Below are 27,743 nucleotides of genomic sequence, written 5' to 3' on the forward strand. Positions count from 1 at the left end.
TTCCATGGCTTAATCTCTACCACAACCCCATGTGGTAGGCACTGTATACTAATATTATCATCTCCATTTTGCAGAAAAAGAAACAGAGACAGTGAGATTAAGTAACTTGGCTCAGGTCACCTAACTGGAAGAGGTGGAGTCAGGATTTGCCTTTAGAGACTTTGCTCTCAATTACTACATCATCCCATCAACTTCCTGTGAACAAAGGAAGGCTTCCTAAGTGGCCATGGCTATAGTAGTCCATGGTTTGGGTGGGGATGGGGAGGAGCAAAGAGAGATATGGAAGGGGCTACTGGAAAATTCTCTTGCACGCCCCTCATTGCCTAGTTCTGCCCTTTCCTCTGCTAACTCCCTTTAGTCCTCTGTGTTGGGGTTAAGATTTACTGAAGTCACATTCCTTCTCATCCTTCCCTCCCTGCCAAGTGCCAGAGAGGCTGAATCAAATTGCTCAGTAAAGAGCTGGGACAGAGGAAGGCTGGGCTGGCTATGGGAAGGACTTCGGGTAGACAGTGTACTGAGGCGGAGACGGGACATTGAGAGGGGAGATAGCACAGAAACTGAGGTGTGTGAGCCACATAGCAATGTTGCTAAAGGTTATGGGGAATTTTGAGAGATGAAACGTTGGAGAACCTGTCCATTCTCTTTGGTTTCTGGACTGTGTGTCTTTCTAAACTGTAATTCTGTGCATACAGTGGGTCATGTGAGCCCTGCGGCTTATATTAGGATTAGACCAGAGCAGGGAGATTGGATGGTGATGGTCAGTAAAGCAGTCTCTCTGGCCAGAGTGAACTGGTGGGGTCCAGGGTTAAGGTTTGTAAAGGGTCCCTTCCTAGAACCTTTTGCCCATCAGGCCCTGAAGGAGTCAGAGATGATCCTCCAAAACAGAGAAGGCGCTCTGATTACCAGCCAGGGTTGTCCCTGGAGTGAGCTCCCCGGCTCAGCCTGGCAGGGCGTATCTTGCCGTAGGTGGATTCCTGGGACTATGAGCATGAAGGAGGTCCGAGTAAGGAGCAGGGACCCGAGATGGCCTCCGAGGGAAGAAGCGCCTCCAAGAGAACCTAGCCACCCACCCAGCCTCACTCTCACGCCTGTGAACTGGCTCCCCTCGCACCCTGCCATTTCCCCTGCTCTTTTCCTAAGATGCCCTTAGCTCTTTCAGGACATTCTGTGACCACTCACTGCCCCCAGTTTCTCAGACCAACAGCCTTCCCCTCATCCAAATCATCTTAGGAAGCATACATCCTTCCAAGGAAACAGTCCAAGGGAACAGTGACTTGATGCTTTACACCATTCTTTTCTTAAATATATTTTTATTGATTTCAGAGAGAAAGGAGAGGGAGAGAGAGATAGAAACATCAATGATGAGAGAGAATCATTGATTGGCTGCCTCCTGCATGCTCCTCATTGGGGATCAGGCCCATAATCCGGGCAAGTGCCCTTGACTGGAATCTAACCTGGGACCCTTCAGTCGGAAGGCTGACGCTCTGTCCACCGAGCCAAACCAGCCAGGGCTCTACACCATCTGAAGTAGCCAGAGAAAGAGCAACCCCCGAATGCCACCCTCCCCTTCCTAGAGGCCCCTGACCTCTCTCCTGCCCATTCATCGGGGCCAGGCTGACATGTGCTTCAGGTTTACTCTGTGAGACCTGGTCAGGGTTCTCTCCCCCTCATATTAGACCTGGTCAGTGCTCTCTCCCCCTCATGTCAGACCTGCTCAGTGCTCTCTCCCCCTCATATTAGACCTGGTCAGTGCTCTCTCCCCCTCATGTCAGACCTGGTCAGTGTTCTCTCCTCCTCATGTCAGACCTGGTCAGTGCTCTCTCCCCCTCATATTAGACCTGGTCAGTGCTCTCTCCCCCTCATGTTAGACCTGGTCAGTGCTCTCTCCCCCTCATGTTAGACCTGGTCAGTGCTCTCTCCCCCTCATGTTAGACCTGGTCAGTGCTCTCTCCCCCTCATGTTAGACCTGGTCAGTGCTCTCTCCCTTCATGTCAGACCTGGTCAGTGCTCTCACCCCCTCATGTCAGACCTGGTCAGTGCTCTCTCCCCCTCATGTCAGACCTGGTCAGTGCTGTCTCCCCCATCATATTAGACCTGGTCAGTACTCTCTCCCCCTCATGTCAGACCTGGTCAGTGCTCTCTCCCCCTCATGTCAGACCTGGTCAGTGCTCTCTCCCCCTCATGTCAGACCTGGTCAGTGCTCTCTCCCCGTCCTCAGGCTTGCAGGAGGGCAAGGACAGCCTCAACACCCTATTCCTGGCCTACAGCTCCACAGCGTGAAGTGTGGGAGAGTCACTATACCCAAGTTCAGAGTCACAGAGGCTTCTGTCCTTGTCTCCGGGAGCCTGGGATGGCTCAACTCCTGCCTTTGTGCTCACTTATCTCTGTCTTGACCTGTTTCTGCCCTTAAAAAGGCTGAGAATGGGAAAGGGGGTGTGGAAGGAAAGACCTGTGTCTCCCTGGCCAGAGACCCAATGACCCTGGAATTGGAGAGTTCTTTTTGCTCCACTGTACACAGGCTACCGGAATCCCCTGTCTCCTCTGTGACAGATTATGGGGACACACAGAGAGAGACACACACAGACGCAGACAGAGGTACAGAGACAGAGACAGACAGAAGCAGAAAGAGAGATAGCCAACACACAGAGAAAACCACAAAAAGCTTCAGTAAAGAAAAACAGAAATACATTCAGGGAAAGAAAGACAAAGAAGAAGAGAAACAGATATTGGGGGTGAGGGGTGGAGAGAGACAGAAATAAGAGAAACTGGAAAAGAGAGCCAGGGAGAAAGAGAAGGAAGATAAAACCCCAGGGCCAGAGCAGCTTTGCCCTGTTTTGGCTCAGATGTCCTCAACTTGGAGTCACTGAACTTGGACAGGGAAAAAAAATCACATTATTTTCACTAATCTCTAGCTATAAATTTAGCATTTCCTTCCATTATGACAATAGCAATAAACCAGTCATATTAGCCATAACTATGGCTTTGTCACCAAAAGAAATCACATATATTTTTGTTTATATTACGGTATTGCAGATATTTTGAAATAGCATTTATGCTCATCACTGCTTCAAAATTATGAGTTATCAACCTACTGCTAGATCTTTTTTAAGCTTTAATAAAGAAGCACATATATCACAGTAAAATAGTTTTGTAAATGTATTGCAATATTATCGGTTTCCTTTGTATTGCTACATATTTCATTTTATGGATTTAAAAACACTATTCTGAGACCAGACCTTAGGTTTTACCAGATTGCCAAAGGGGAACGTGACAAGCAAGGTTCAGAACTCCGGCACCTGATCCCTGACCAGGACCCCCAGCACCCATCCCTGCAAGCTCCCCGTGCCCGGTACTAATTTACCCAACTTCTCTCTCTTGCTGGGCTACTCTGAGTCCTCCAAGAAGCAGGGTGAAGTGTGCAAGGATTTGACAGGGAATGCCCGTGAGAGAGGAAGGGCGCAGGGGCTGGGAGAGCTATGAAGGAGAGAGGAAGGAGGGAAGGTGGGAGAGGAAGCACCCTGGACCACCACGCAGTAGAGCAGCGGTTCTCAACCTGCGGGTCACGACCCCTTTGGCGGTCAAACTACCCTTTCACAGGTCACCTAAGACCATCCTGCATATCAGATATTTACATTATGATTCATAACAGTAGCAACATCACAGTTATGAAGTAGCAACGAAAATAATTTTATGGTTGGGTCACAACATGCGGAACTGTATTTAAAGGCCCAGAAGGTTGAGAACCACTGCAGAGGAATGTTCAGCAAGGCCATGGGGGAATTCTTGAGCCGATATCAGCTGTCAGAGGAGTCCCCTATCTTCCAGGAATGGGCCAGCCCTAGGATCTCTGCTGAGCTTGGTCAGGGGCTGGGAGCAGCCCAGTGGGAAGCTGGCCTGAGAGCAGGAGCTGGTAGAGTCAGAGGGAAGCAGCTGAGGCCTTTGGTCAGTTTTCACTCCTAGAGTTGGCGATCTATGAGGAACATTCTCCTGCCCACACAGTTGCCCATCCAGAGAAATGCCTCCTTTATCTGTAAAGTGGAGGTGACAAAATTCCCTACCTTAAGGGTTGTTGTGAGGATTCACCGAAGTTGGTAAATCAATGTTCGCACAGGGCCTGGGGTAATGGTCAGTTCCTAATAATTGGTAGCCATTACTATCGGCATTTTTTTTTAAAAAAAGTATTTATATATTTTATTGATCTTTTACAGAGAGGAAGGGAGAGGGATAGAGAGTTAGAAACATCGATCAGCTGCCTCCTGCACACTCCCCACTGGGGATGTGCCCGCAACCAAGGTAGGTGCCCTTGACCCGAATCAAACCTGGGACCCTTGAGTCCGCAGGCCGACGCTCTATCCGCTGAGCCAAACCGGTTAGGGCCGGCATTTTAATGATTGATTATTATCATTTTCATTCTCAGAGGGAAAGGCTGCAGGCGACCGAAGATGAAAGTTTCAGCTGGGAGAACTGGGGACCACTTCCCCCCTTCCCCTCCCCACACTCCCCTTGCTGCCCTCTGATGCAGGGGTCTTCCCCTAGCTACTGACGGTTCCTGTGTCTGCTGACTCACAGCCAACTTCCTCTCATACAAACAGGAAAACACAGACGGCCAGCCCGGCCCCCACCCCACCCCAACACCGCACAACACCAAGGGCCAGCCCAACTCTGAGGGGGAAGTGCCGCAGCCTGGAGGACAGGTTTCAAGGTTGGGGCTCCGGGGTAGATGGGGGAGGGGAGAGGAGCCATTTCTCCGCAGGCACCCCCGACCCCCACAGCAAAATGTGCAGCAGGAGAACGGGGACGAGGGGCTTCTCCCGCGGATGAAGAGGCTGGCTTCGGTAACTGGGCTTGCAGGGTGCCGCCTGATCCTGGTTTGGGCAAAGAAACGTGGCCCTGCTGACCTTCATCCCTGGGAAGAAACTGGGCCGGGCCCTTGGGGGGGTAGGAGCAGATGTGGTCCCTACTCCCCCAGGTCGGATCTCTGGGCTGCTGATGGGCCCCCCCGCTTGGAAAGCTGCAACCATCCCTGACTTCTGGAGGCCAGCTTCCGTCCCCCCATCACTGGGTGCCCGGGTCCAGCCACCCCGCTGGGCGCAGAAGTGCCCTGGAGGTTGAGGGCCCGACCCCTTTCCCCTCTCCCGATAGGACAGGGCGGGGGTGCACAGCCGTCCAGCGCAGCGCTGTCCGGTTCCCTCTGGTTCTTTCCCTGTTCCCGCTGTGTTCTGCTCGCTGCCCCTTTGTCCTGGCCTCCAGCCCTGTTTCGGCCCCTTTCTCGGCCCCCAGGAGGGCAGAGTGGGCCAGTCCCGAGATAAGCGCTTCAGTTGGGTAAGGAGCCCAAAGCCTTAGAGGCCGGCGCTTGCACAAGGAGTGGCCGGGGCCCTGCGGGGGGAACGGCGGGCGGGGCGGGGCCGGGCCCCGTCGGGGGAGCGCGGAGGGAGGCGGGGCCGGCGCGGCGGGACCCTGAGCCTCGGACAGCCCGGCGGGCACCGGGCAGCGGACGGCAGCCACGCAGTGAGGTGAGGACCCCCGCGTCCCCGGGCCCCTGCAGCCCAGACTCCTCCCCATCACCTCCTCGAGGGCCTTCGTGGGAATCCCAAGCCCCCACTGAGCTGGCGGCCGTCCCCCACCCCTCTGGGCCGCGACCCGCCCCTCCCTGCGGGCGCCCTCCTTGCCCCCTCCCTCCCTGCCCCCTCCCTAGTCGCAGCCCGCGCAGCCCCGAGCTGCCCGGCCCGCCCCCGGCACTCCTGCCCCGCGCACCTCCTGGTTCCCAGTCCCGTGCCCTCCGCCCGGCCTGAGTCACCGGGAAACTGGGCTCTGAGTCAGGGCCGGGGGCCCTAGCTTGGAGATGGGCCCAGCCACTGAGAGGCAGAGCAGCCAGAACTGATGCTGGGGCAGAGGGAGCCCTGGTCAGGACTCCGCATGAGAGAAACAGGGCGAGACAGAAACCTGGAGTCAGAGGTGGCCAGAGACACAGTTGCAACTAAATAGTTAAAACTAGAGACGGAGGCAAGGAGAGGCATAGAGAGCAAAACAAGGAGAGGGACAGGGATTTGGAGGTGGGGACGGGAGTGGGCTGTGTTAGAGACAGGGACAGGGCAGAGATAAAAGTCAGGGGAGACAGAATCAGAGGTAGGTCCATAGAATAGACCAGGGTCAAGGTGAGGCTGGAGGCCTGAGCCACGGCATAGGCAGGGAAAAGGAAGGCGTGGAGAAAGCAGAGGTAAGGGGATGCCATTTCACACCGCTGTGCCGCCTGCAGGGTGAGTGCTGACTTGTGCGCATGCACTATGTGTGAACACACTGCAGGGGAGTGGAGAGTAAGAGCCTGGAGTACCCCTGGGCCCTCATCTCTCTGGCCCAGTTCTCCACCCCATCCCCAAGCTGCCCAGGACCAGGATCCCACATGCTGGGACTAGTTAAGGCTCTCTTGGCAGCCTGACCAAGGCAGACAGGATGTGTGGGTGGCCAGGGCTGGAGGGACAGGAAGGAAGTCTGAGCTGAGACAATAGGTGGAAGGGGAGGAACTGGGAATGACCAGGATCAGGATGGCTGAGCTGTACCTCAGCTCTGGAAACTAGTGGGACTGGGATCTGCACTCCTCCTGTGCCACAGCTGCCCCTGTCCCCACCTGATACCACAGCAGGATCAGGCCACATCAGGGCCCTGCCCCCCCCCCCCCCCATTCCACTCCACTCCATCCCTGAAGGTTCTCGCATCTCATCCTGTACTTACCTGGTTGGCTGTGCAGTCATGCAGGGCAGAGCTTTGACCTAGACCCGGGGTGGGCAGGAGCTTGGGGGCCAACACTAACACGTGCTTGCTATGAGCCTGGGGCAAGCCTCTCTCCCTCTCTCCCTTTCGGGGCCTCAGTTTCCTCGTCTGCAAATGACGGGATTCTCCTATAATAATAAGAAAGCCCCTTCTGATGTCCTGGGATAGCTCTGCTCCAGATGGCAGGCCTCTGGTTCGTTTTCTTTGGAGGAAGACTGGAGTCTGGTATCCCCATCCAGGCCTCAGACTTTGAGAGAGGGAGGGGGAATCTCAGCCTGAGCCCTCCCTTCCCCCTGCCCCTCCCCCCAGCAATGGCCTGAGCCCCCATGGCTGCCCCTCAGGACCTGGACATCGCGGTGTGGCTGGCCACGGTGCACCTGGAGCAGTATGCAGACACGTTCCGGAGGCATGGCATGGCGACGGCAGGTGCAGCCCGGGGCCTGGGCCACGAGGAGCTGAAGCAGCTGGGCATCTGCGCCACAGGGCACCGGAAACGCATCTTGCGCCTGCTGCAGACAGGCGCTGCCGAGGGCTCCCCAGATCCCCAACTGGATAGAGCCATGGAGCCATCCTCCAGCCCAGCTCCCCAAGCTCAGCCCCCCAAGCCTGTGCCCAAGCCCAGGACAGTATTTGGCGGGCTCAGTGGCCCCACTACCACCCAGAGGCCTGGGTTGAGCCCAGCCCTCTTGAGACCAGAAGTGCCCAGGAGCCCAGAGTCCAGCCCAAGGTCCCTTCCTCTCCCCACCACCTCCTCTGAGCAGCCTTCAGCCTTAAATACTGTGGAGATGATGCCCAATGCCATCTACTTTGGCCTGGACTTAAGAGGCGGGGCACAGACAGCTCAGAACACGTGAGTGGGGTTGTGTCCCTGGGGATTGATGCTGGGGAGGGGCAGAGAGGGGCAGGTATGAGGGCTTGTCCTTCCTTCTCTCTCCCTTAATGACCACTAGACCTTTCCCCTCAGGGCCCCAGACAGCTCCCAGACAGCTGCCCCCACCCCTGCCCTCAGGCCCACCACAGGCACAGGTAGGTGGGTTATCATGGGCAGGGGAGAGGGACAGTGCCCTTCAGGACCTCAGACACCGCCACCTGATCTCCTCTTTCTGCCTCCCCCTCCTCCCCTGTCAGTGCACATCATGGATCCGGGTTGCCTATACTATGGTGTCCAGCCTGTGGGGGTCCCAGGGGCACCCAACAGAAGAGAAGGCAGAGGTGTCTGTCAGGACAGGGCTGAACACAGGTGAGTAGTCAGTAGGGCGATGATGGCAGGAAGTGGGGAAGCTTGAAGAGCTGGTGCGGCGGCCATGGATCTAGTTATTCATGAGATGTGCATTGAATGTCCACTGTCCACAAGCCAGTGGGTCTGTATCTGTATCTCCACCACAGACAGGCTCCAATGCAGGACGAATATAACAGACCTAGTCCCTGCTTCAGGCAGCTTGAGACTCAGTGGTGCAGACAGGAAATAAAACAAGTTGACAAATGGACATATCATTTAAAATAGGGAGCAGTGCATACCCTGGCTGGTGTGGCTCAGTTGGTTGGAGCATCGTCCCGTACACCTTCAGGACACATACACCTTCAGGACACGTACACCTTCAGGACGCGTGTGAGAGGCCATGTGCCCAGGGGCACAGGCGCTGAGACCAGGCCAGCTGGGGCAGAATGAGCTAAGGAGGGAGGAGTGGAAGGAGAAGGTGTCAGAGAGGTGAAAGGGGTCAGATGGGCCAGGACCTTGTAGGGACTTTCGATGTTACTCTAAGTGAAATGGGAAGCCACTGGAAGGGTTTGACTTTCAGAATCCCTCTGGTTGCTGTGCTGGGAATGGTCTGTAGGGGGCAAAAGGGAAATGCAGAGACCCCCTTAGGAGGTTACTGCAGTGACCTAGTGAGACATCTCAGACGAGGCAGTGGACAGAAGTGGTTGGGTTTTGGTTATAATTTGAAGGCCAACTGTCCTAGTAAATTAGGGTGTGAAAGAAAAAAAAAGAGCTTTTAAGAATGACTCGAAGGGTTTCAGTCTGAGTCTGCACTGCCCAATGCCAGTAGCCACATGTGGCTACTGACCAAATGTGGCCAGCCTGGAGTGAGATGTGATAGTAAAACAACTACCAAATTTCAAAGACTTAGTACCAAAAAAAAGAGCAATACTAGATGAAATAACAGACAAAGGTATACATTATTGTAATAATTTTTATACTGATGGCATATTAAAATGTTAATGTTTTTGGCATTTTGGGTTTAATAAAATGTATTATTAAAATTAATTTCACCTTTCTCTTTTTTTTCAATCCTCACCCAAGGATATTTTTTCCATTGATTTCTACAGAGAGGGTGGAAGGGAGGGGGGAAGACCGGGAGAGAAACATGAGAGAGACACATTGATTGGTTGCCTCCGCGCACCCCTACTGGGCTGGGGAACCTGCAACAGAGGTACATGCCCTTGACCAGGAATCGAACCCCAGACCCTTGAATCAGCAGGCCAACGCTCTAACCATTGAGCAACTGGCCAGGGCTCACCTGCTTACTTTTATTTATTTAATGTGACTACTAGAAAATTTAAAATTATGTACTTTGTGCTTTTATATTGACTTCTGTTAGACAGTGCTGTTCTGAGCAACTGAAAATTCCCGGAGTTGCTCTGGTCTGAGATGGGGAGGACTGGCGGTTAGGTTAGGAGTTCAGTGATGGATGTGTTAAATTTGAGATGTATATTATACACCCAAGAGAAGATGACAAACAGGCCACTGGATATGCAAGTCTGAAGCTTGGGGGAGAGGTCTGAGCTGGAGATCTAAATCTGTGAGCTGTGAGCGTTTAGATGCATGTATGTAGCTGTGAATGAGTGTCTACAGAGCAGAGGACCTAACTCAGCATCCTGGCACACTTCAATGTCAAGAGGTTTGGGAGAAGAGGAAGAATCAGCAAAACTGAAAATAAATGGCTAGTGAAGGAGAAGGAAAAGCTGGAGAATGTGATGTAGGAGCCAAGTGAAGGACCTATGTGTAATGAGGAGGGAGAGAGCAGCTGTGTTAACTGCTGCTGAGAGTAGTGAGTGAGATGAGGACTGAGATGAGGACCTCTGGAGTTGGCAACGTGGGGTTGGTCAGAGTGGACTCAAGAAAGAATGGAAGGAGTTGGAAAGGTATAGATAACATTCTTTAGAGTTTTTCTGCAAAGAGCAGAGAGTTGGAGTGGCTGTTAATAGTGGAAGTGGGGTCAAGAAAGGTTTTTTTATGGGCAGGAATGTTACGTGTGTTGTAGGTGAAGAGGAATGGTCTGGTAGAGAGGGAAAATTAGTTGATGTAGGGGGAGAAAAGGGAGAAAGTCTGGGGTAATGTCCTTGTGTAGGTGAGAGGAGTAGAATCAAGGACATAGAGGAGAGACTGGCTTTAGACAGGGTTGTTTATTATGGTAACAGGAGGAAAGCTGAGTATGTGTGAAATTGGGTAGAGGAGGTGCTGGGAGTCTGGGAGTTCTTGTCTGATTGCTTCAATTCCTCAGGAAAGTAAGAAACAAATTGGTAGAGGAATGGTCTTCAACCTTAGCGGTGCGATAGGCTAGGGAACTTTGAAAACTACAGATGCCTGGGCCCCGATCTCAGGAGTTCAAATTTAAGTCTCTGGCATGGGGCCCATATTCCGGTATTTTTAAGTTTTCCAAGTGATTTTGTGCTGCTGAGCTTAAGAACCACTGAAAGGTGACAGAAAATAGTAGAGGACTTTCTGATAAGATGGTATAAGCAAAGTCCTGAGGATGAGAAAAGGCAGCCCAACGAAGCACCTTCTGAGGAGAGGGAACAGCATGTGCAAAGGCTCTGAGAGAGGGAGGAGGAGGAGGCTAATCTGTAGTAAGCAAAGGTGAGGGTGATGCAAGGTGAGGTCAGGGGAGTAGCCATGGGTCTCAATGTCCAAGGTCTTCCAGCCCAGGGTAAGGAATTTGAATTTATCCTAAGTGCCAAGTGGGAAGTGATTACAGGGTTTCATGCAGGGGAGTGAAATGATCTCATTTGTATTTTTTAAAGAGCAATCTGGTGGTGCTGGGAAAATGGATGTGGGAGGGAGGGCCGGAGTGGAAACAGGTGACCCGTTAAGCAATTACATCACTCCGGTGAGAACTGATAGGAACTTGATTTAGGGAGACAAAGTCAAGAACTTTTTGGAGAAAGAGCCTATAAATTTTATTGATTAGATATAAGCAACCATGACAGGGAGCCATCTACTAGTGGCAGAGGAGAGGGACTGAAATTTTCCCAAAGAAAAGTTCAAGTGTGCTCACAGAAGAAAGTCCAGGCTGATTGGGTGCCCAGCCTCCCTGTCTCCCCGTTTGAAAAGCAGATCCAGTACCTGCCAGGCATGCTACTAGGTGCTATGGGTGGGGGTGTCCAGGGAACTGGGCCTAATTTGTGTCCCTCTCTGTCTTGGTCCCAAGGCTCAGCAGGCAGGATCTGGAAACACGGGAAGATGCCGGCTATGCCAGCCTTGAGCTGCCCGGGGATTCCGCCCTCTCGCTGCCCAACCTGAACACAGAGGAGACCAGTGATGACCTCATCTCACCCTATGCCAGCTTCTCCTCCACGGCAGACCGCCCCATGCCCCTGCTCAGTGGCTGGCTAGACAAGCTCTCCCCTCAGGGGTGGGACTGCTGGGAAGGGAAGGGGAGGGAGGATGCTGGTGGGGTGGGGGCAGGTCCCAAGTGCTCCTAGGAGCCGAGAGGATACAGCTTCCACCACTCACTGATCTTGGCCCCTCCCTTCTCTAGAAACTACGTCTTCCAGAGGCGCTTTGTGCAGTTCAATGGGAGGAGTCTGATGTACTTTGGCAATGACAAGGTGGGGTCCAGGGGATGCTGCATGGGACCTGGGAGACGGGGAGGGAGAGGGGGCGCTGAGGGAGGCTCAGGATCGGAAGGCAGTCACTGCATGACTCATGTCAGCATCTAAAGAAGCCAGGTTAGCAGCTGTACTCCACTGCTGTGGAACGATTGCTGGTCTCATTAAAAGTTGGTGTGGCCCCTGGTGTCAGCGCACATGACTGAGTTCCTGCCTGTGTGTCATTGGGCTATCTCTCCAGGACCCCTTCCCCAAGGGTGTGATCCCCCTGTCCGCCATTGAGATGACTCGCAGCAGCAAAGACAACAAATTCCAGGTCATCACCAGCCAGAGGGTATTTGTGTTCCGCACGGAGAGTGAGGGTGAGGGCCAGGGCCCCCTGGGTCAGGGCAGGGGTGGGGAGGCCATGTGAGCACCGGGCCCACTGGCCTGCTTTCCTGTCCCCCACCAGCTCAGCGGGACACTTGGTGCTCCACACTGCAATCCTGCCTGAAAGAGCAGCGTCTCCTGGGCCACCTCCGGGCCCCCCAGCTGCCCCGACCCCTCCGCACAGGCATGCTGGAGCTGCGTGGACACAAGGCCAAGGTGTTTGCGGCCTTGAGCCCTGGAGAGTTGGCACTGTACAAGAGTGAGCAGGTGAGAAGGGCTGGCCTGGGCCGAGGGGCCTGGCTTATCCCATAGGGAGCCTCACTGCACCTCCCCCCGACCCCGCCAGGCCTTCTCCCTGGGCATCGGTATCTGCTTCATTGAACTGCAAGGGTGCAGTGTCCGGGAGACCAAGAGTCGCAGCTTCGACCTGCTCACGCCCCATCGCTGCTTCAGGTGGGGCCCAGACTGGCAGGGGGCAAGGCTGGGGGAGAGACTTTTGAGGGAGGCACGGGGTGAAGAGGTCGGGAGGCCACCTCAGTGGGATGTCAGTGGGTGTGCCCTGATGGGAGTCCAGAGAGCAGGGTCAAGGCTGTTAGGAGGATCTGGGCTGACCTGTGTGGTTCCTGTAGGAATGGCCAGTGGGATGGGGCATGTGGGGAGGGTGTCCATGCCCACAGACTGGCTGTCCACCCCTCAGCTTCACAGCCGAGTCTGGGGGCGCTCGGCAGAGCTGGGCGGCCGCTCTACAGGAAGCAGTAACCGAGACCCTGTCTGACTACGAGGTGGCTGAGAAGATCTGGTCCAATCGGGCAAACCTGCACTGTGCGGACTGTGGGGCCTCCCGCCCAGACTGGGCTGCTGTCAACCTGGGAGTAGTGATCTGCAAGCAGTGTGCAGGTGAGGCCAGAGCCTTTCGCTGAAATGGGAAGAGGCGGGGGCGGGGCGGGAGGGCTCAGGGTGCCCATGCCACATGCTCCTCACACTCTAACAGGTCAGCACCGGGCTCTGGGTTCCGGGATCTCGAAGGTGCAGAGTTTGAAGCTGGACACAAGTGTCTGGAGTAATGAGATAGTGCAGGTGAGGAGTCTGAAGAGGGAGAAAATGGGGAAGGAAGGAGAACATTTTAAAGAGGCTTGGACCCACCCTGGGCACAGGATTGGAAAGTCTAGGGACCCTTGAATTCCCATCACTTGCCTCTGCCCCTTGTCATCCTGCAGCTGTTCATTGTCTTGGGAAATGATCGTGCCAACCGCTTCTGGGCAGGGGCCCTACCCCCAGGTGAGAGGATAAATCCAGATACAACCCCAGGCCCACGGGGAGAGTTCATCTCCCGGAAGTACCGGCTGGGTCTCTTCCGGAAGCCCCACCCTCAGCATCCAGATCACAGCCAGCTTCTCCAGGTAGGAGGGATGGGTTGGGGCTGATGGGAAGGGGAAAGCAGTCTCTGAGTTGAAAAGCCTAGACTTGGGCGGGGGAAGGGGCTGCTTTTGGTGACCAGCACACTGTCCCCAGGGCTCTCAGATTGGGTCTTGGGGCTGACAGAATCCCTGCCCTCCTGCAGGCACTGTGTGCAGCGGTGGCAGGACCCAACCTGCTGAAGAACATGACCCAGCTTCTCTGTGTCGAGGCCTCTGAGGGTGAGGAGCCCTGGTCTCCCTCAGCCCTTGATGGCAGTTTCCCCAGTCTCCTGCCCCCAGGTAATCCCCCCAACAATTCTCAGCCCCAATCTGTGCCTAGGTTCTTCTAAGGTGTGGCAATCACCCCCCCCCAACCCCCCCCTCCAAGTCCATCGCAGTGGCCTAGCTAGAATCCCCCTGGGTCTGTTTCTGATGTCATGAAAGGACCTGATGCTGGCCACTGCCTGGGGTGTGGCTCTGGATGTTTGAAGTGATAGTGCTGTCTACTCCTGACAGGGTTAACCCATAGGCCAGGTCTCATCTCCCTGGGGGCAGTCTGCTCATAGAAATGGTCAGCTACAGCTGCTAGGCTCCAGTGGGCAGGCCAGAGGGGCTGAGGCCCTTACAGATGATCCGTGCTCTGAGGCCTCCACCAGGACTGACTACCTGGTAGACTGTTTAGTGAGGAGAAGAGTGGGCTGGGTTAGAGGGCTCATCCCACCCTCTTTTCTAATTTGAGTAGTGAGTGGTCCAGCCCAACTGGGCTCTACTGAGCCATGCTGCCAGTGGAATTCGGTTCCGCTCTCTTCCTCAACTCAATCCCTTCCCTGAGGGGCTCAGACCATCCCATTGTACTGGTCTGACCTGACCACTACTCCTTCCCCTTACAGACCCCTCCCTTGACGTGTACAACGAGGTGGTGGTGCCTGCCACTTATAGCAGCTTCCTGTACTGTGGTCCCATCAGCAACAAAGCTGGACCCCCACCCGCTCGCAGGGGCCGGGATGGTAAGCTGGGAGCCAAGGGATTGGAGGCGGAGAAACCAGGATGGGAGACAGGGAGAAGAGGGCTGGGATGGGAAAGTGGGGTCATGCCCAGGACTGCGCTGCGTGCAGGGGGTAAGAGAGGAACTATGTCTGGTGGCAGCATTGTGCTTTGAAGTCAGATGATCAGGGTCAAATCTCAGCTCTGCTACTTCCTACCCATGAGATGGGCCAGCTACGCAAACTCTGAGCCTCAGTTTCCCCATCTATAAACTAGGAGCGAATATAATACCCACCTCATAGGGTTGTTGTGAAGATTGCGTGAGATCGTACATGGCCAGAAGGCTTGGCATAGAATAAAGGTCTAGTAAAGGAATTCTGACAGTGGAGACAGGGGTCCTCTGCCTGCTGACCATCAGCTTTCCCCTTAGCTCCTTCCCGACTGTGGTGCGTGCTGGGAGCGGCTCTGGAAATGTTTGTGTCAGAAAGCAGCCCTGAACCCCTCAGCCTCATCCAGCCCCAGGATGTTGTATGTTTGGGTGTGAGCCCTCCACCTACTGACTCAGGTGACCTTGACAGGTAACAGCCCGCCCTACTCACTGAGTTCCCCTTTTCCCTTCCTGACCCCAAGCCTGAAGCCACCTCCTTGGACCCCATTCTCTTCCCTGACCTCACCTTCTTTCCAGGTTCCCCTTTTCCTTTGAGCTCATCCTCACCGGGGGGAGGATCCAGCATTTTGGCACCGATGGAGCTGACAGTCTGGAGGCCTGGGTCAGCGCCGTGGGCAAGGTGAGACAGCAGAGACCCCTCCCTGACAGCTCATGGTTTTCCTGGCTGCACTTCCCCCATCCTATCCTCTCTGATCCTGTAGCCTCTCCTACCTCTTCCTTTAACAGTGAAGGTGACTGAGCATGTATTCTGTGCCAGGGCCTGGGGTAAGCACTGCCCACTCAATATCTCATTTAATTTTCACAACAACCCTCAGAGGTAAGGATTATTAATATTTCACACATAAAGAAACTGAGTCTCAGAGGTTATAAAGTCACGTGGTCAAGGTCACAGAACTAGAAGGCAGCAGAGCATCAGGCCTCTGTCCCCAAAGCTCATGGCCCAAACCTCCCTGTGCTGGGTCTCTTCCCACAGAGAAGCTGCCCTTGCCTCTCACTTCTTCCTCCCACCCTCCAGGTCCTGAGGCTGCCTTAACCTGGCCCAGCTTCTCCATTGCCAGGCAAACCCATCTCTCTCCATCCTGCACCCTCCCCCTGGAATTAAGAGTTCAGATTCCGGAGTCAGACATCCTGGGAACTGAGTCCTCCGTCTCTCAGCCCTGTGAGCTTTTCCATAAGGGTAGAGTGGGTATAAAAGGCCCACCCTGTAAGGCTAAGAATGAGAGACACGTGAGGCTCATTCTCTGTGTCGTGTTACTATTTCACCGTCTGTGGGTGCTGAAATAGTAATGGTGATAATGAAGACAGTCATTCCCTTCCTTACGCAGCTTTTCCCTCAGCCCTGTTCCACCCTCAGTTTAGCATCAATTCAAAAAGTCCTGTGCCCTATCATTCCTCAATCCCTTGCTGCCTTCCTCTGCCATACTCTTCTTTTAAAAAAAAAAATTTTTTTTATTGATTTTAGAGAGGAAGAGAGAGGGATAGAGTGATTGAAACATCAATGATGAGAGAGAATCAAAAATCAACTGCCTCCTATCAAGCCTGCAACCTGGGCATATGCTCTGACCAGGAATTGAACCGTGACCTCCTGGTTCATAGGTTGACACTCAACCACCGAGCCATGCCGGCCGGGCTGCCATACTCTTCTAATCTTCTGCCCTGTGGGTGGCCAGTGACTTCCAATTGTCAAGGTCCAAGGGCTTCCTCCTGGCCAACCCAGGTCATATCTGCAGCATCTGACACTTCTCTGACCCCATTCTCTTGTTCCCCTGTAACTCCTCACACCAAGAAATTGTTCTCTGTGTCCTTTAAGGGTGCTGTCATGGCCCTACCAGCTGAGTCCAACTCTTCTCTTACTATGTACACTTTCCACAAATCTAGCCCACCCTTTAGGCAGTGGTACTGCCCAACGTGCGGGCTGCAGACTGTCACTGCACTGGCCTGTGGACTCTTTGTTATGGCCCGTGACAGTACAAGTACAGAACTTGAGAGTTAGCTTTCATAACCATTTGACAGAGTGACTTTATGTGTGGAATTTCATTATAAAATTGGCAGCTTATATGTTGTATGTACTTCTTTTTTCATTTCATTTTTCTAGTAATCATTTTTATTGTTTTTTATTAAAGTATTTGTTAGTGACAGTTTGGAAATATTTTTTTGGTAAATTTTCTCTATTGTCGAGAGTATTACAGATGTCCCCCATTACTCTCCTCCACCGGGCTCCGCCCCACCCCAGGCCTTTGCACTCTGTTGTCTGTGTTCATGGGTTATGCATATATGGGAAATTAAAATAAAAGAAAAAACTTCCTGTTCCTTTACTACGGGTTGTTTGAAAAGCACTACTTCAGGTCCACCTCAAATAGTTCTTTGTCCACGAAGCCTCTCCCGGCCCCTTTGTGTGATGGGACCTCCCAAGGCATCAAGACTCTTCCCTTACAGCATTTCGGCTCCCCATTCTTTCTCACCCCTACATCCCAAGTAAGGGCATAAGGCTGTCACACAGGGGTCTTCTCTGTGTTGGTTGGAGTGAATTAAATTGAACTGAATTTCTTTCCTGTCTTTCTCCATCCATCTCTGTCTTCTCCTTGGGCCTTTCCTTCACTCCCTCCCCATCCCTTTTCATTACCCTCTTTCTTTTGCTTTCTCTTCATGTCCTTCTCTGTCTGTCCCTGGCCCTCTCACTCTCTCTCCCCCACCTCTTGTCTCTTCCCCCATCTTCCTCTCCCCCCATGTCCTCCTCCTGCTTCACAGTGGTTCTCCCCGCTGAGCTGCCACCAGCTGTTGGGCCCTGGGCTGGTGCGGCTGGGCCGCCTGTGGCTGCGGTCCCCCTCCTACACAGCCCTGGCTCCTGGCCTCTGGCTGTCAGGGTTTGGACTTCTTCGTGGTGACCACCTCTTCCTGTGTCCAGCACCGGGCCCTGGCCCTGCAGTCCCTGAGGACATGGTGCATCTTCGGCGGCTACAGGAGATCAGTGAGCAGGGCTGGGGACAGGGATGAAGGGTGGCCATGGAGGGGGGAAGGAGTGGACCTTCCCTGTGGGAAATAGCAGAACACAATGGATTCAGACACAAGCTCTGGAGTCAAACTGCCCAGATTTAGATCCCTCACACTCTATCAATTCCTAGCTGTGTAATCTTGGACAAGTTACTTAACCTCTCTATGCCTTAGTTTCCTGATCTTTGCAACAGGCACAATAACAGGGTTGTAGTGAGTTTCAAATAAGGCGACGCATGTAAAACACTTATCACAGAGCCTGGGAGGAGGCATCTCTCAAGTGTTCAGTAAATGGCATATGTTATAAATGTTATTGTTATTATCATTATTTGGAGTCACTCGCTGGTTGGGGACTGGGAGAGGGGACTGGGTACTCTCACTTTCTCCTAAAAGAGGAACAGTGTCAGATAATGTTTTAGGGCTTTGGAGATAAGAGAACTGAGTTCAAGCTTAGCTTTGCCATTTTATAGCAAGTAATCAGAGGCAGTTACTTAACCTCTCTGAGCTTTATGTGTCACCCGTAAAATGGGGATAATAATGTGTAACTCATAGGATTTAATGCAGCATCGTTTATAAGGCTCCTAGCCTGCACCTCCGTGCCTTAAATGTTTCATAAATATTAGTCATGATGATGATGATGATGATGATGATGATAATCTCCATGATTCTCCTCCCAGGTGTAGTCTCGGCAGCTGACACCCCAGACAAGAAGGAGCATTTGGTCCTGGTGGAGACAGGAAGGTAAGCGTTGCCCCTACCCTTTGTAGAGTTCAGCCCACACCCTTGGACCACCGCCCACTTCCTGAAAGTCCCTTCCCTAGTTCAGAGGCCCTGTCTGGGTTGGGGGTTGCTGCCCCTTCTGGTGACTCTAGGAAATCTGGTCCTTGTGATTCTGGGCCTCAGTGGATCCTCTGGAGATGGCTCTGACCCAGGCCCCTTGGGTCTCAGGACCCTGTATCTGCAGGGAGAGGGCCGGCTGGACTTCTCAGCATGGAATGTGGCCATTGGGGGAGCAGCCGGTGGGGGCGGCACAGGGCTGCAGGAGCAGCAGATGAGCCGAGGTGACATCCCCATCATCGTGGATGCCTGCATCAGTTTTGTCACCCAGCATGGTGAGTGGGTACTGGTCAATACTGAGCCAGTGGGGGATGGGGAACAAGGGGGTGGTGATCTGCCTACAAGCTTGGCCTCCAGAGCCTGCAGCCTGACAGCCTCTGCTCAGTGACCCTTGGCAAGGTGCTTTGCCTTTCTGAGCCTCTGTTCTCCATCTGTAAAATGGGGTTACTAACCGTCCTTATTTTCCAGAATTGTTGTGACAGTAAGATAACACCTATAAAGCATTTAGTGCAGGACCTAGCAGGTAGTAAGTGTTCCATGGTAACTGTCTGTGGGGTGTGGACATGGAGAGAGCGTGGCACTGAAATGTGACTAGAGATGGAGAACCGTGGAGAACAAAGAGGGGGCAGCTACGGGGCCCGAGCCAAGCTGTTCAGCCAAATCCTTGAAGGTCTGAACACAATTATTCTGTGTGGGAGGTTTTCCGGGCATAAAAGTTCAGCTATGCAAGTGGTTCCCAGAATTCTTTGTGAGCTTTTGGCCTCTGCTTTATTCTCCAGCCTAAGTAAGGACCCAGTAGAATCTATCTTCCGGGTGAATCCCCATTAGAAGAATGAACTCTTGAGAAGGAAAATCCGCAGAAAACTAAGAAGGGCAGTAAAGGGGGGGAAAGCACATCCATAGACCTACAAATAGTTGTGCTTATAACCAGGACAGTGACTAGTCAGCGGCTAATGACATTCTCTATGCGTTGGCAGTAGCCCCATGCAGTGACTTCCCCCACTCACAGACCCCTGTCCTCTTCTCAGCCTCCCTTATGTTCAAAGGAGGAATTAAGTCAGAGGCCCATGAAAAAGCCTGGGGAAAGAGAGTGGGTGTCCATGCCCCCTCCTCCACAGTGCCTGCACCGCCATTCTTTAGTCAACAGATACTTGTTGAGCTTCTCCCACATGCCATGACAATGAACAGGGAAGGTCCTATGAAGCTCAGAGACTAGCAGGAGAGATGGGTAATAAGAAAACAAATACAATCAGTTCTCATTATTCGAGGTAGTTATATTCTACAAAGTGACTGCTAACACTGAGTTAATGCACACTGAATCGTTGCCCCAGGGGAAAGACAGGGTTAGGTTCCTGAGAACTTCTGGTCACATTTCCATCGACCAGTCAACACATGACCTTATTTTATGTGTGTTCCTGTTTAAAGACACTTGATTTCATATGTTTTGTCGATTTGTTAACATTGAACTCATGGCCAACAAGCACTACACCCTCTTCCTGAAGGAAGTTTGTCCGACACATGTACTTTCTCCAGAAGGCACATCATAGCGTTCTTGCACTTAGGGACACTGGACAGCACATTAGCGCTACAATTGGGGGCCATTTTAAACAGGATTACACACACACACACACACACAAGAATGCAAAAAACATGGCTCTAAGCATGCCATGAAAAGACACTTGTTTACTGTATGACACCTTAGCTGGGAATGTGTCCAACAGGCAGCTCAAATTTTTCTCTGCTCTGCGCATGATCCCAAATGACTAAAGAAGTACCATCAGTATTGATTTGGGGGTTACAAATAACTTTTAGCAAGTAGATGAATTTGCAAATGCAGAATCTTCAAATGACTAAGGCCTGTAATGAGATTTTAGAGAGTGCTGTTTAAAAATAAAAGTGATGAGGAGCTAGAGAGATGGGGGCTGCTATGTGTGATGCATGGTTAGTTAAGGACTTTCAGAGATGAGGACTGAGCAGGGCCCTGGAAAGCAAGACCATGGAGGCAGATTTCTTCCTCTATGACCCCACCAATAGCCACAAGCCATGTAGGGGGTCACGGATGGGATGCTGGGTGGGTGGTGGTGGGTCTTTGGGCAGTTGTGAGCAGAGATGCTGGCTGTTCTCAGGGCTCCGGCTGGAGGGCGTATACCGGAAAGGGGGTGCTCGTGCCCGCAGCCTGCGGCTCCTGGCTGACTTCCGGCGGGATGCCCGATCAGTGAAACTCCGACCAGGGGAACACTTTGTGGAGGACGTCACCGACACACTCAAACGCTTCTTTCGAGAGCTCGATGACCCCGTGACCTCTGCACGGTTGTTGCCTCGATGGAGGGAGGCTGCTGGTACTTTCGAGATCCCTAAGAATTCCTCACAGGCAACCAAGGGGCAACCAGGAAGTCCACCTACCCCACCAGAATCCCTGAGGCTCCCTTGTGGGATTGAGCAGCCCCCCGCCTAATCACTCCCCCCACTGGAGGATCACCCAGGGACTCAGCTCAGGGCAAGGTGGGAAGGGGGCAGAAACACATCAATCCTGGGTTTGTTTCTCTAAAAATCCCTCGACTCTCCCTTCCCTGATCCTCTCCAACCCTCCCCTATTCCATCCCAGAGCTGCCCCAGAAGAATCAGCGCCTGGAGAAGTACAAAGAAGTGATTGGCTGCCTTCCGAGGGTCAACCGCCGCACACTAGCCACCCTCATCGGGCATCTCTATCGGTCAGTATGGGAGATCCCCTATAACCCCCTCACTGACCCTTTGTCACTTCTGCCCAAGCCCCTCGTTTACATTCCTTCATCCATCCCACAAACAGTTGTTAAGCGAAGGTATTATAGCATCAAGTTTCAGTGTGAACTCTGGAGTCAGACAGACCTAAGCCTCAGTTTCCTCATTTGTAAGAGAAAGCGATGTAATAAATAGTATCTACCTCACTGCTGATTTGAGATTTAAGTAACATAATCCTTGTAAAATTCTTAACTACAGCACCTGGCATGTGTGTAGTAAGTATTTGGAAATAGTAAGCAATCAACATTATTTGGATTTATTATTCTATGCCAAGCAAAGGAATATATGTAGGAGACAAAAAGAAGATGCAGATCTATCTTTGCCTGTCTACTGGGTGACAGGTCTTTAAATGATTCTAGGGTGAACCCCAGCTATACTGTACTAATTACATTATATCACAGGGGCTGGCCAATTATGACCTGTGGGCCAAATCCAGTTCACTGCCTGTTTTGTAAACCAAGTTTGTAAAGTGTAAAGTCATGCCCATTCATTTATATATTTTCAATGGTTTCCTCCACACAACAACAGCAAAGTTGAGGCATTGTGACAGACTGTATGGCCTACAAGCCTAAAATATTTACTATCTGTTCCTTTGCATAAAAAGTTTGCTGACCCCTACTATATTTAAAATCACCTATTCCTTGTCTGTCTCTCCCCTAGACAAGGAGCTCCTGAGGCCAGTATTATATCTTACTCTTGCATCCCAATGTTTAACTCAGCGCCTGCACACAGTAGGAACTCATTAAGTGTTTGCTGAATGAATAGATGTGTTGATAAACGGGTGAGCACAAACTGCATTCCTTGTGACTCTCACGCCCCTCTGCAGCGTGCAGAAGTGTGCGGCTCTGAACCAGATGTGCACGCGGAACCTGGCCCTGCTCTTTGCACCCAGCGTGTTCCAGACGGATGGGCGAGGGGAGCACGAGGTGCGGGTGCTGCAGGAACTCATCGACGGCTATGTCTCTGTCTTTGACGTAAGCTCCCTCAACCCCTGACCCACAGTCCCTCTTCCTGAACTCTGGATCCTCTCACCCCAACAAGCCCCCAGCCCTCTGAAGGCCCTCAGCTTCAGGAACCATCTCCCAGAGCCCTGGGCCCCTTTCCCCCATAACCTTGCTCCTAACATCCTTGCCCGATTGGTTCTTAGCTCTTATACAGGTTCTCTGGTCGTTCACATCTCTCCCTGCTCCCCTCCTTTCCCAGTACATCCCCCACCCCCATCACATACACTCTCTCTGGCTCTTCCACAGATCGACTCTGACCAGGTAGCTCAGATTGACTTGGAGGTCAGTCTTATCACCACCTGGAAGGATGTGCAGGTAACTTGTCCTGGCCTTGGCTCCTGAGTGGGCCAGGAAGGGACATCAAGATAGGAAGCTGACCTTCTGCTTCTGGACACAGGGGCAACCCAAGGAGGGAGATGTTTTGGGGAGAGGGGTTGGTTTAAGATTTGCTTCATTTATTCCTCCGTGAGGAGTCACCATTACAGTGGTTCTCAACCTTCTAGCCCTTTAAATACAGTTCCTCATGTTGCGACCCAACCATAAAATTATTTTCGTTGCTACTTCATAACTATAATGTTGCTACTGTTATGAATCGTAATGTAAATATCTGATATGCAGGATGGTCTTAGGCGACCCCTGTGAAAGGGTCGTTTGACCGCCAAAGGGGTCACGACCCACAGGTTGAGAACCGCTGCTCCATTACAAATAGTGGCAGAAGCCCTTCAGTTCCACGTGTAAGAGATCCAAGGAAGAATAAGTATTATTCTCACAGAGGTGAGAATAGTAATAATATACACCATAGTAAATAGATGAGGACTTATTCTATTCCAGGCACGTTAGCATCACACAACTCCATGAAGTAGGTACTCCCATTTTTCAAATAAAGATGTGGTCCCGCCACTCCTCGCCTGAGCCATTTGGGGGTGAAGGTTGGGAAGAGACTTTGTGGGTGGGGGGGATGTTTATGAGACAACATGAGGAGACCTCTGGCCTTCCTTCTTTACATCCTTTGTGGTGTCCTGACTTCTTTTCCCCTCCCCTCAGCTATCCCAGGCTGGAGACCTTATCATGGAGGTTTACATAGAACAACAGCTCCCAGACAACTGTGTCACCCTTAAGGTCAGTCCTGAGGGAACAGGAGGGGAGATGAGAGGATGATGTGGGAGACGGGCAATGGCCTGACCAGCAGGGGTCCTCTGCCTTTCCCCTGACCCCAGGTGTCCCCAACACTGACTGCTGAGGAGCTGACTAACCAGGTACTGGAGATGCGGGGGACAGCAGCTGGGACTGACTTGTGGGTGACATTTGAGATTCTCGAGCATGGGGAGCTGGGTGAGTAGGATCCTGTGTGTGCATGGGGGTGGGGGTGGGGCCAAACACCAACGACTTCTATGTTCCAAATACAGTAGATACTTCTCATGTACACGAGGGGACAATCTACACAGTTGGCCACTCCCTCTTTCTCAATATTCTCTCCTCTTGATTTTCATGGACCCCACAAACTCTTGGTTTCCCTTCCACCTTGAAGGAGGCTTTTCTTCCTCCTTTGCCCAGATTCCAAATGTTGGAGCAACCCAAGGCTCAATCCTGGCCCCTTTTCCTTTCTCTATCGACATTTCTCCTTGGATGAGCTCATTCATCCCCATGGCTTAAATGACATTAATAAGCTGCCCCTCCAATTTTTATCTTCGTACCAGACCCCTCTTCTGAGCTCCAGACTCACATGTCCAACTGTTTACTTGGCACCTCCCCTTATACATCTCATAAGCCTCTCAAATTTAAAATGTCTAAGACCAAACTCAATTCCCAGCCCCCTCTCCCTAACAAAAAGTCTAGGCCATTTCCTAGTTTTCCCTGACTCAGTCGGTGGCACCACCATTCACTCAGTTATCAAGGCCAGACACTTGGGAGTCCTCTGGGACTCCTCCCTTTTCTTCATCTTCATACTCAACCCAACCAACTAGTTCAGTAGATTCTATTTGAATCTATTACGCCATCTCCACCATTGTCACCACCCTGATCAAAATCACCATTATGTCTCTACCCCAAACATTAACCACTAAAATATACAGTCCCAGAAAGGAAATAGGTAGCCAGTATTCCATTCTTGCCTCCTGACTATCCATTTTCTGCATAGCAGTCAAATGGGCATTTCAAGCATAAGTCCATCGGATCATACCATTCCCACGGTTAAAACCTTCCAATGGGTTACCATTGAACTTAAAATTCCATTGAACTTAAAATTCAAGTTCCTTATTGTGGTCTACAAGACCTCAGACCTCATGTCACATAATTCATCCTCTCATCTACTCTCTTTGTCCCAGCCACATTTTCTGTTTAGCTCCTCAAATACATCTTTCCTGACTCAGGGCTTTTGTTATTGCCTTCTTGTCATGTCTGAAATCTTCCCCCTGATCTTAGCATGACTTCTTTCTAATCCTTCAGGCCTCTGAGTTTCTTCTACAAATGCGCCCCCAGAAAGGCCTTGCCTAATCACGGTATCTCAGTAGCTGCCCCGTTACTCTCTCTTTCAGCTTATTGTTTCTTTCAAATAATTATTTGCCTTTAATTGTTTTGTTTACTTACCTATTTACTAGCTGTGCGTTTGTGAAGGCAGGCCATGTGTTTCATGCTCACCACTGCATCCCCAGGGCCAGCACTGTGCCTGGCATAGAGTCAGTGCTAACACCAATGTCTGTGGTGTGGCTGGATGGTGGAATGGATGAATGAATGAGTTGGGGGCTCCAGGCTGCGGGTGGATATTCTGGTTGACACCCACTCCCACCTTGCCCCTTAGAACGGCCGCTGCACCCCAAGGAAAGGGTCCTGGAGCAGGCCTTACAATGGTGCCAGCTCCCAGAGCCCTGCTCGGCCTCCTTGCTCTTGAGGAAAGTCTCCCTGGCCCAGGCCAGCTGCCTCTTCACAGGTGAGCCTCCTTCCTCAGCCCAGAACCTCTAGGCTTCTCCCCCAGGACCTCCCACCTAGTACTGCCTATTTGTACCCAGGTGTCCGGCGGGAGAGCCCAAGGGTGGGGCTCTTGCGGTGTCGAGAGGAACCGCCCCGCTTGCTGGGAAACCGCTTCCAGGAGAGGTTCTTTCTGGTTCGTGGTCGCTGCCTACTGCTGCTCAAGGAGAAGAAGGTGGGGCCCTGGGGCTATTGGGGAGGGACACTGGGTGGCTGGTTGTGAGGAGCCATGACTGCACTGACCCTATTACACAACAGCCCATAATCTCATCAATCTCACTGCTTCCCCAATGCTTCCATGACTTTTCAACCTCATGAACCCCGATCCTTCTCTCTCACCTATCAACCTCATTGACTCCGTCCATGTTCTCAGAGCTCTAAACCAGAACGGGAGTGGTCTTTGGAAGGTGCCAAGGTCTACCTGGGGATCCGGAAGAAGCTAAAGCCTCCAACACCGTGAGTCTTCTTCCCCAGTTTTCTTTCTAGGGCCTCCCTGCCACCACCACCCTGGTCTTTCTGATCACCCCACCACTGTTCTCCTTTGCCTCTCAGGTGGGGCTTCACATTGATACTGGAGAAGATGCACCTGTGAGTACCTCCCAGCCTGGCTTCTCCTCTGGCCCAACCCTGTCCTCCATCCCTATAGCTGTGACCTCTTTCCTTCCCCTAAATTCCCCTCTTATTACCCTCAGCTACCTGTCCTGCACTGACGAGGATGAGATGTGGGACTGGACCACCAGCATCCTCAAAGCCCAGGTGAGGGGAAGGAGAAAGTGGAGGGCTAGGTCTGTGGTCCTAGCTCTACCCCTCAGTACCTCCCATGCCCACTTGTGCCAACCTCTCCCCCTCCCTCCAGCACGATGACCAGCAGCCAGTGGTCTTACGACGCCGTTCCTCCTCAGACCTTGCCCGTCAGAAGTTTGGCACCATGCCTTTGCTACCCATCCGTGGGGATGACAGCGGGGCTACCCTTCTCTCTGCCAATCAGACTCTGGTGAGTTCCCAGCCCCACTCAAGCCCTTCTTGATCCCTGCCTGTGCCCTATCCACACTGCAGAAGGGAGTGGTGCACCTGCCAGCCTGGGGCCCCCCCTTTGCCTTCTCTGTGCCCCTACTGCCCACCTCCTGTTGCCAGGCCTCACTGTGTCTCCGTGTCTTTCTCTCCTCGAATCCCCACCCCACCTGTCCCAGCGGCGACTTCACAATCGGAGGACCCTGTCCATGTTCTTTGTGAGTACTGTGCCTGCTCCAGCGGTACCTGTCAGCGCTGTGTGCCTCTGTGCTGCCTGAGCTGGTGTGCTCCCTGTATTTGTCTATGCAGGCCACGTGTGTTTGTGTTTGTGTGTGTGTATATAAGAGAGAAAAAGAGTAAGTGAGAGAGTGCTGGGCCAGGAAAAGTAAAGAAAATGAGGGATGGTGAGGAAAGGGGGGAGTGGTTCAGGACCTGAGAAACAGAAAGAAAGGTGAATGCATGTCAGAGTTAGACAGACCAGGGTTCAAGCCCCAGCTCTACCATTTGGCAGCTTAGCCCCCTGTACCTCAGTTCACCCACCTTCAGTGTAATCCATCATACAGAGTTGTTTTGATACCATATCTGCAAAGTATTCTGCAGCATCTCGCTGAGAGCAAGAGCTCAATAAGTGATAATGAGGAATAACCCAGTAACTCTAACTCTGCCTCCTGCCAACCCATTCCCATCCAGCCGATGAAGTCATCTCAGGGGTCTGTAGAGGAGCAAGAGGAACTGGAGGAGCCTGTGTATGAGGAGCCAGTGTATGAAGAAGTGGGGGCCTTCCCGGAGCTGACCAAGGACACCTCCACCTCCTTCTTCACCATGAGGGAGCAGACAGCCAAGTCAGAGACCCCCCTCACCAGCCAGAGACCCTCTGATCAACCCCTTCTCTCCAAGGCAGGCCGGGAGGAGAGGCCACCGGAGCCCCCTCCAGGTCCCCCTTCAAAGAACAGCCCGCAGGCACAATCGTCCTTGGAGGAGCAACTGCTCCAGGAGCTCAGCAGCCTCATCCTGAGGAAGGGGGAAACCACCATAGACCTGGGCAGCCCCTCCCAGCCCTCCAGTCCCCAGCCCCTGAGCCCCAACAGCCATCCGACACAGACACCTGGCTTCCCCACCCCACCTCCTTGCACTTCCAGTCTACCCTCCAGCCAGCCCCTCACATGACCAGCAGTCCGAGGGAGTACCTAACCAAAAGACCAAGCTCTCACCTTGGCGGGCACTGTTGGGCGCTTCCTCTGCCCTGGCTGGAAAGACTCTAGGCTCCAGTGTGGTGCTGGGGAAGCAGCACAGGAACTGAGGGCTCCAGGGGCTGTGTCCTGCCCGGAGAGGGGCAGGTCATGGCTTCCCTCTGGGCATCTGCTCACTTGTCTGTACCATGAAGCAACTGAAAGAAGTAGAGCAGCGAACGTCAGACTGTTTCTCAGAGCTGCGGGCCCCACATAATTTTCTTCAACAAGGGCAACTCCTGCTTTATCTATTTGATATGTTGGGGTTCTGTGAGAGATTTTGGGTTTGAAAAGAATGGTCTTAAGCATTAAATTAAAAAAAAAAAAAAGATCTGGAAGCCAGAGATCTGAATGATCCTCCAAGTCTGTCCTACTCCAACTTGATGTGCTTGTGGAGGGAGCCTTTATGCTG

At 52.5% G+C, this 27,743-nt stretch overlaps 1 protein-coding gene across 6 annotated transcripts; it reads left to right on the plus strand.

Annotated features, from left to right (window-relative positions):
- The first annotated feature begins 5,429 nt into the window (after positions 1-5,429).
- On the plus strand, positions 5,430-27,704 carry ARAP3 (ArfGAP with RhoGAP domain, ankyrin repeat and PH domain 3). 6 transcript variants are annotated; one of them, XM_036314598.1, is made up of 33 exons: positions 5,430-5,513; positions 7,078-7,618; positions 7,733-7,794; positions 7,897-8,008; positions 11,199-11,402; positions 11,529-11,598; positions 11,840-11,960; positions 12,050-12,234; positions 12,314-12,420; positions 12,665-12,864; positions 12,959-13,044; positions 13,185-13,367; positions 13,529-13,664; positions 14,255-14,371; positions 14,779-14,926; positions 15,034-15,136; positions 17,266-17,485; positions 18,186-18,249; positions 18,457-18,620; positions 20,472-20,684; positions 20,951-21,056; positions 21,950-22,097; positions 22,374-22,442; positions 23,172-23,246; positions 23,345-23,459; positions 24,925-25,053; positions 25,133-25,266; positions 25,465-25,547; positions 25,644-25,679; positions 25,784-25,847; positions 25,948-26,085; positions 26,282-26,320; positions 26,793-27,703. In XM_036314598.1, exons 2-33 carry the CDS (start codon positions 7,095-7,097, stop codon positions 27,267-27,269), a joined length of 4,632 nt encoding a protein of 1,543 aa, XP_036170491.1. In that variant the 5' UTR covers positions 5,430-5,513; positions 7,078-7,094; the 3' UTR covers positions 27,270-27,703. The 6 variants fall into 6 exon arrangements, with proteins under 6 accessions (XP_036170491.1, XP_036170493.1, XP_036170496.1 ...); XM_036314600.1 differs by having other exon boundaries at positions 13,529-13,604; XM_036314603.1 differs by having other exon boundaries at positions 25,994-26,085; positions 26,793-26,930.
- Positions 27,705-27,743: the final 39 nt, after the last annotated feature.

The sequence above is a fragment of the Myotis myotis genome, unplaced genomic scaffold (assembly GCF_014108235.1).
Source record: "Myotis myotis isolate mMyoMyo1 unplaced genomic scaffold, mMyoMyo1.p scaffold_m19_p_6, whole genome shotgun sequence".
Taxonomy (NCBI): domain Eukaryota; kingdom Metazoa; phylum Chordata; class Mammalia; order Chiroptera; family Vespertilionidae; genus Myotis; species Myotis myotis.

What these genes read in the sequence shown, in the direction of transcription:
- ARAP3 (XM_036314598.1), top strand. Translation starts at nt 7,095, where the DNA reads ATGGCTGCCCCTCAGGACCTGGACATCGCGGTGTGGCTGGCCACGGTG. An exon ending in GATCTGCAAGCAGTGTGCAG is followed by an intron (nt 12,865 to 12,958) that starts GTGAGGCCAGAG and finishes ACACTCTAACAG; the next exon opens with GTCAGCACCGGGCTCTGGGT. An exon ending in CCCCAGTCTCCTGCCCCCAG is followed by an intron (nt 13,665 to 14,254) that starts GTAATCCCCCCA and finishes TTCCCCTTACAG; the next exon opens with ACCCCTCCCTTGACGTGTAC.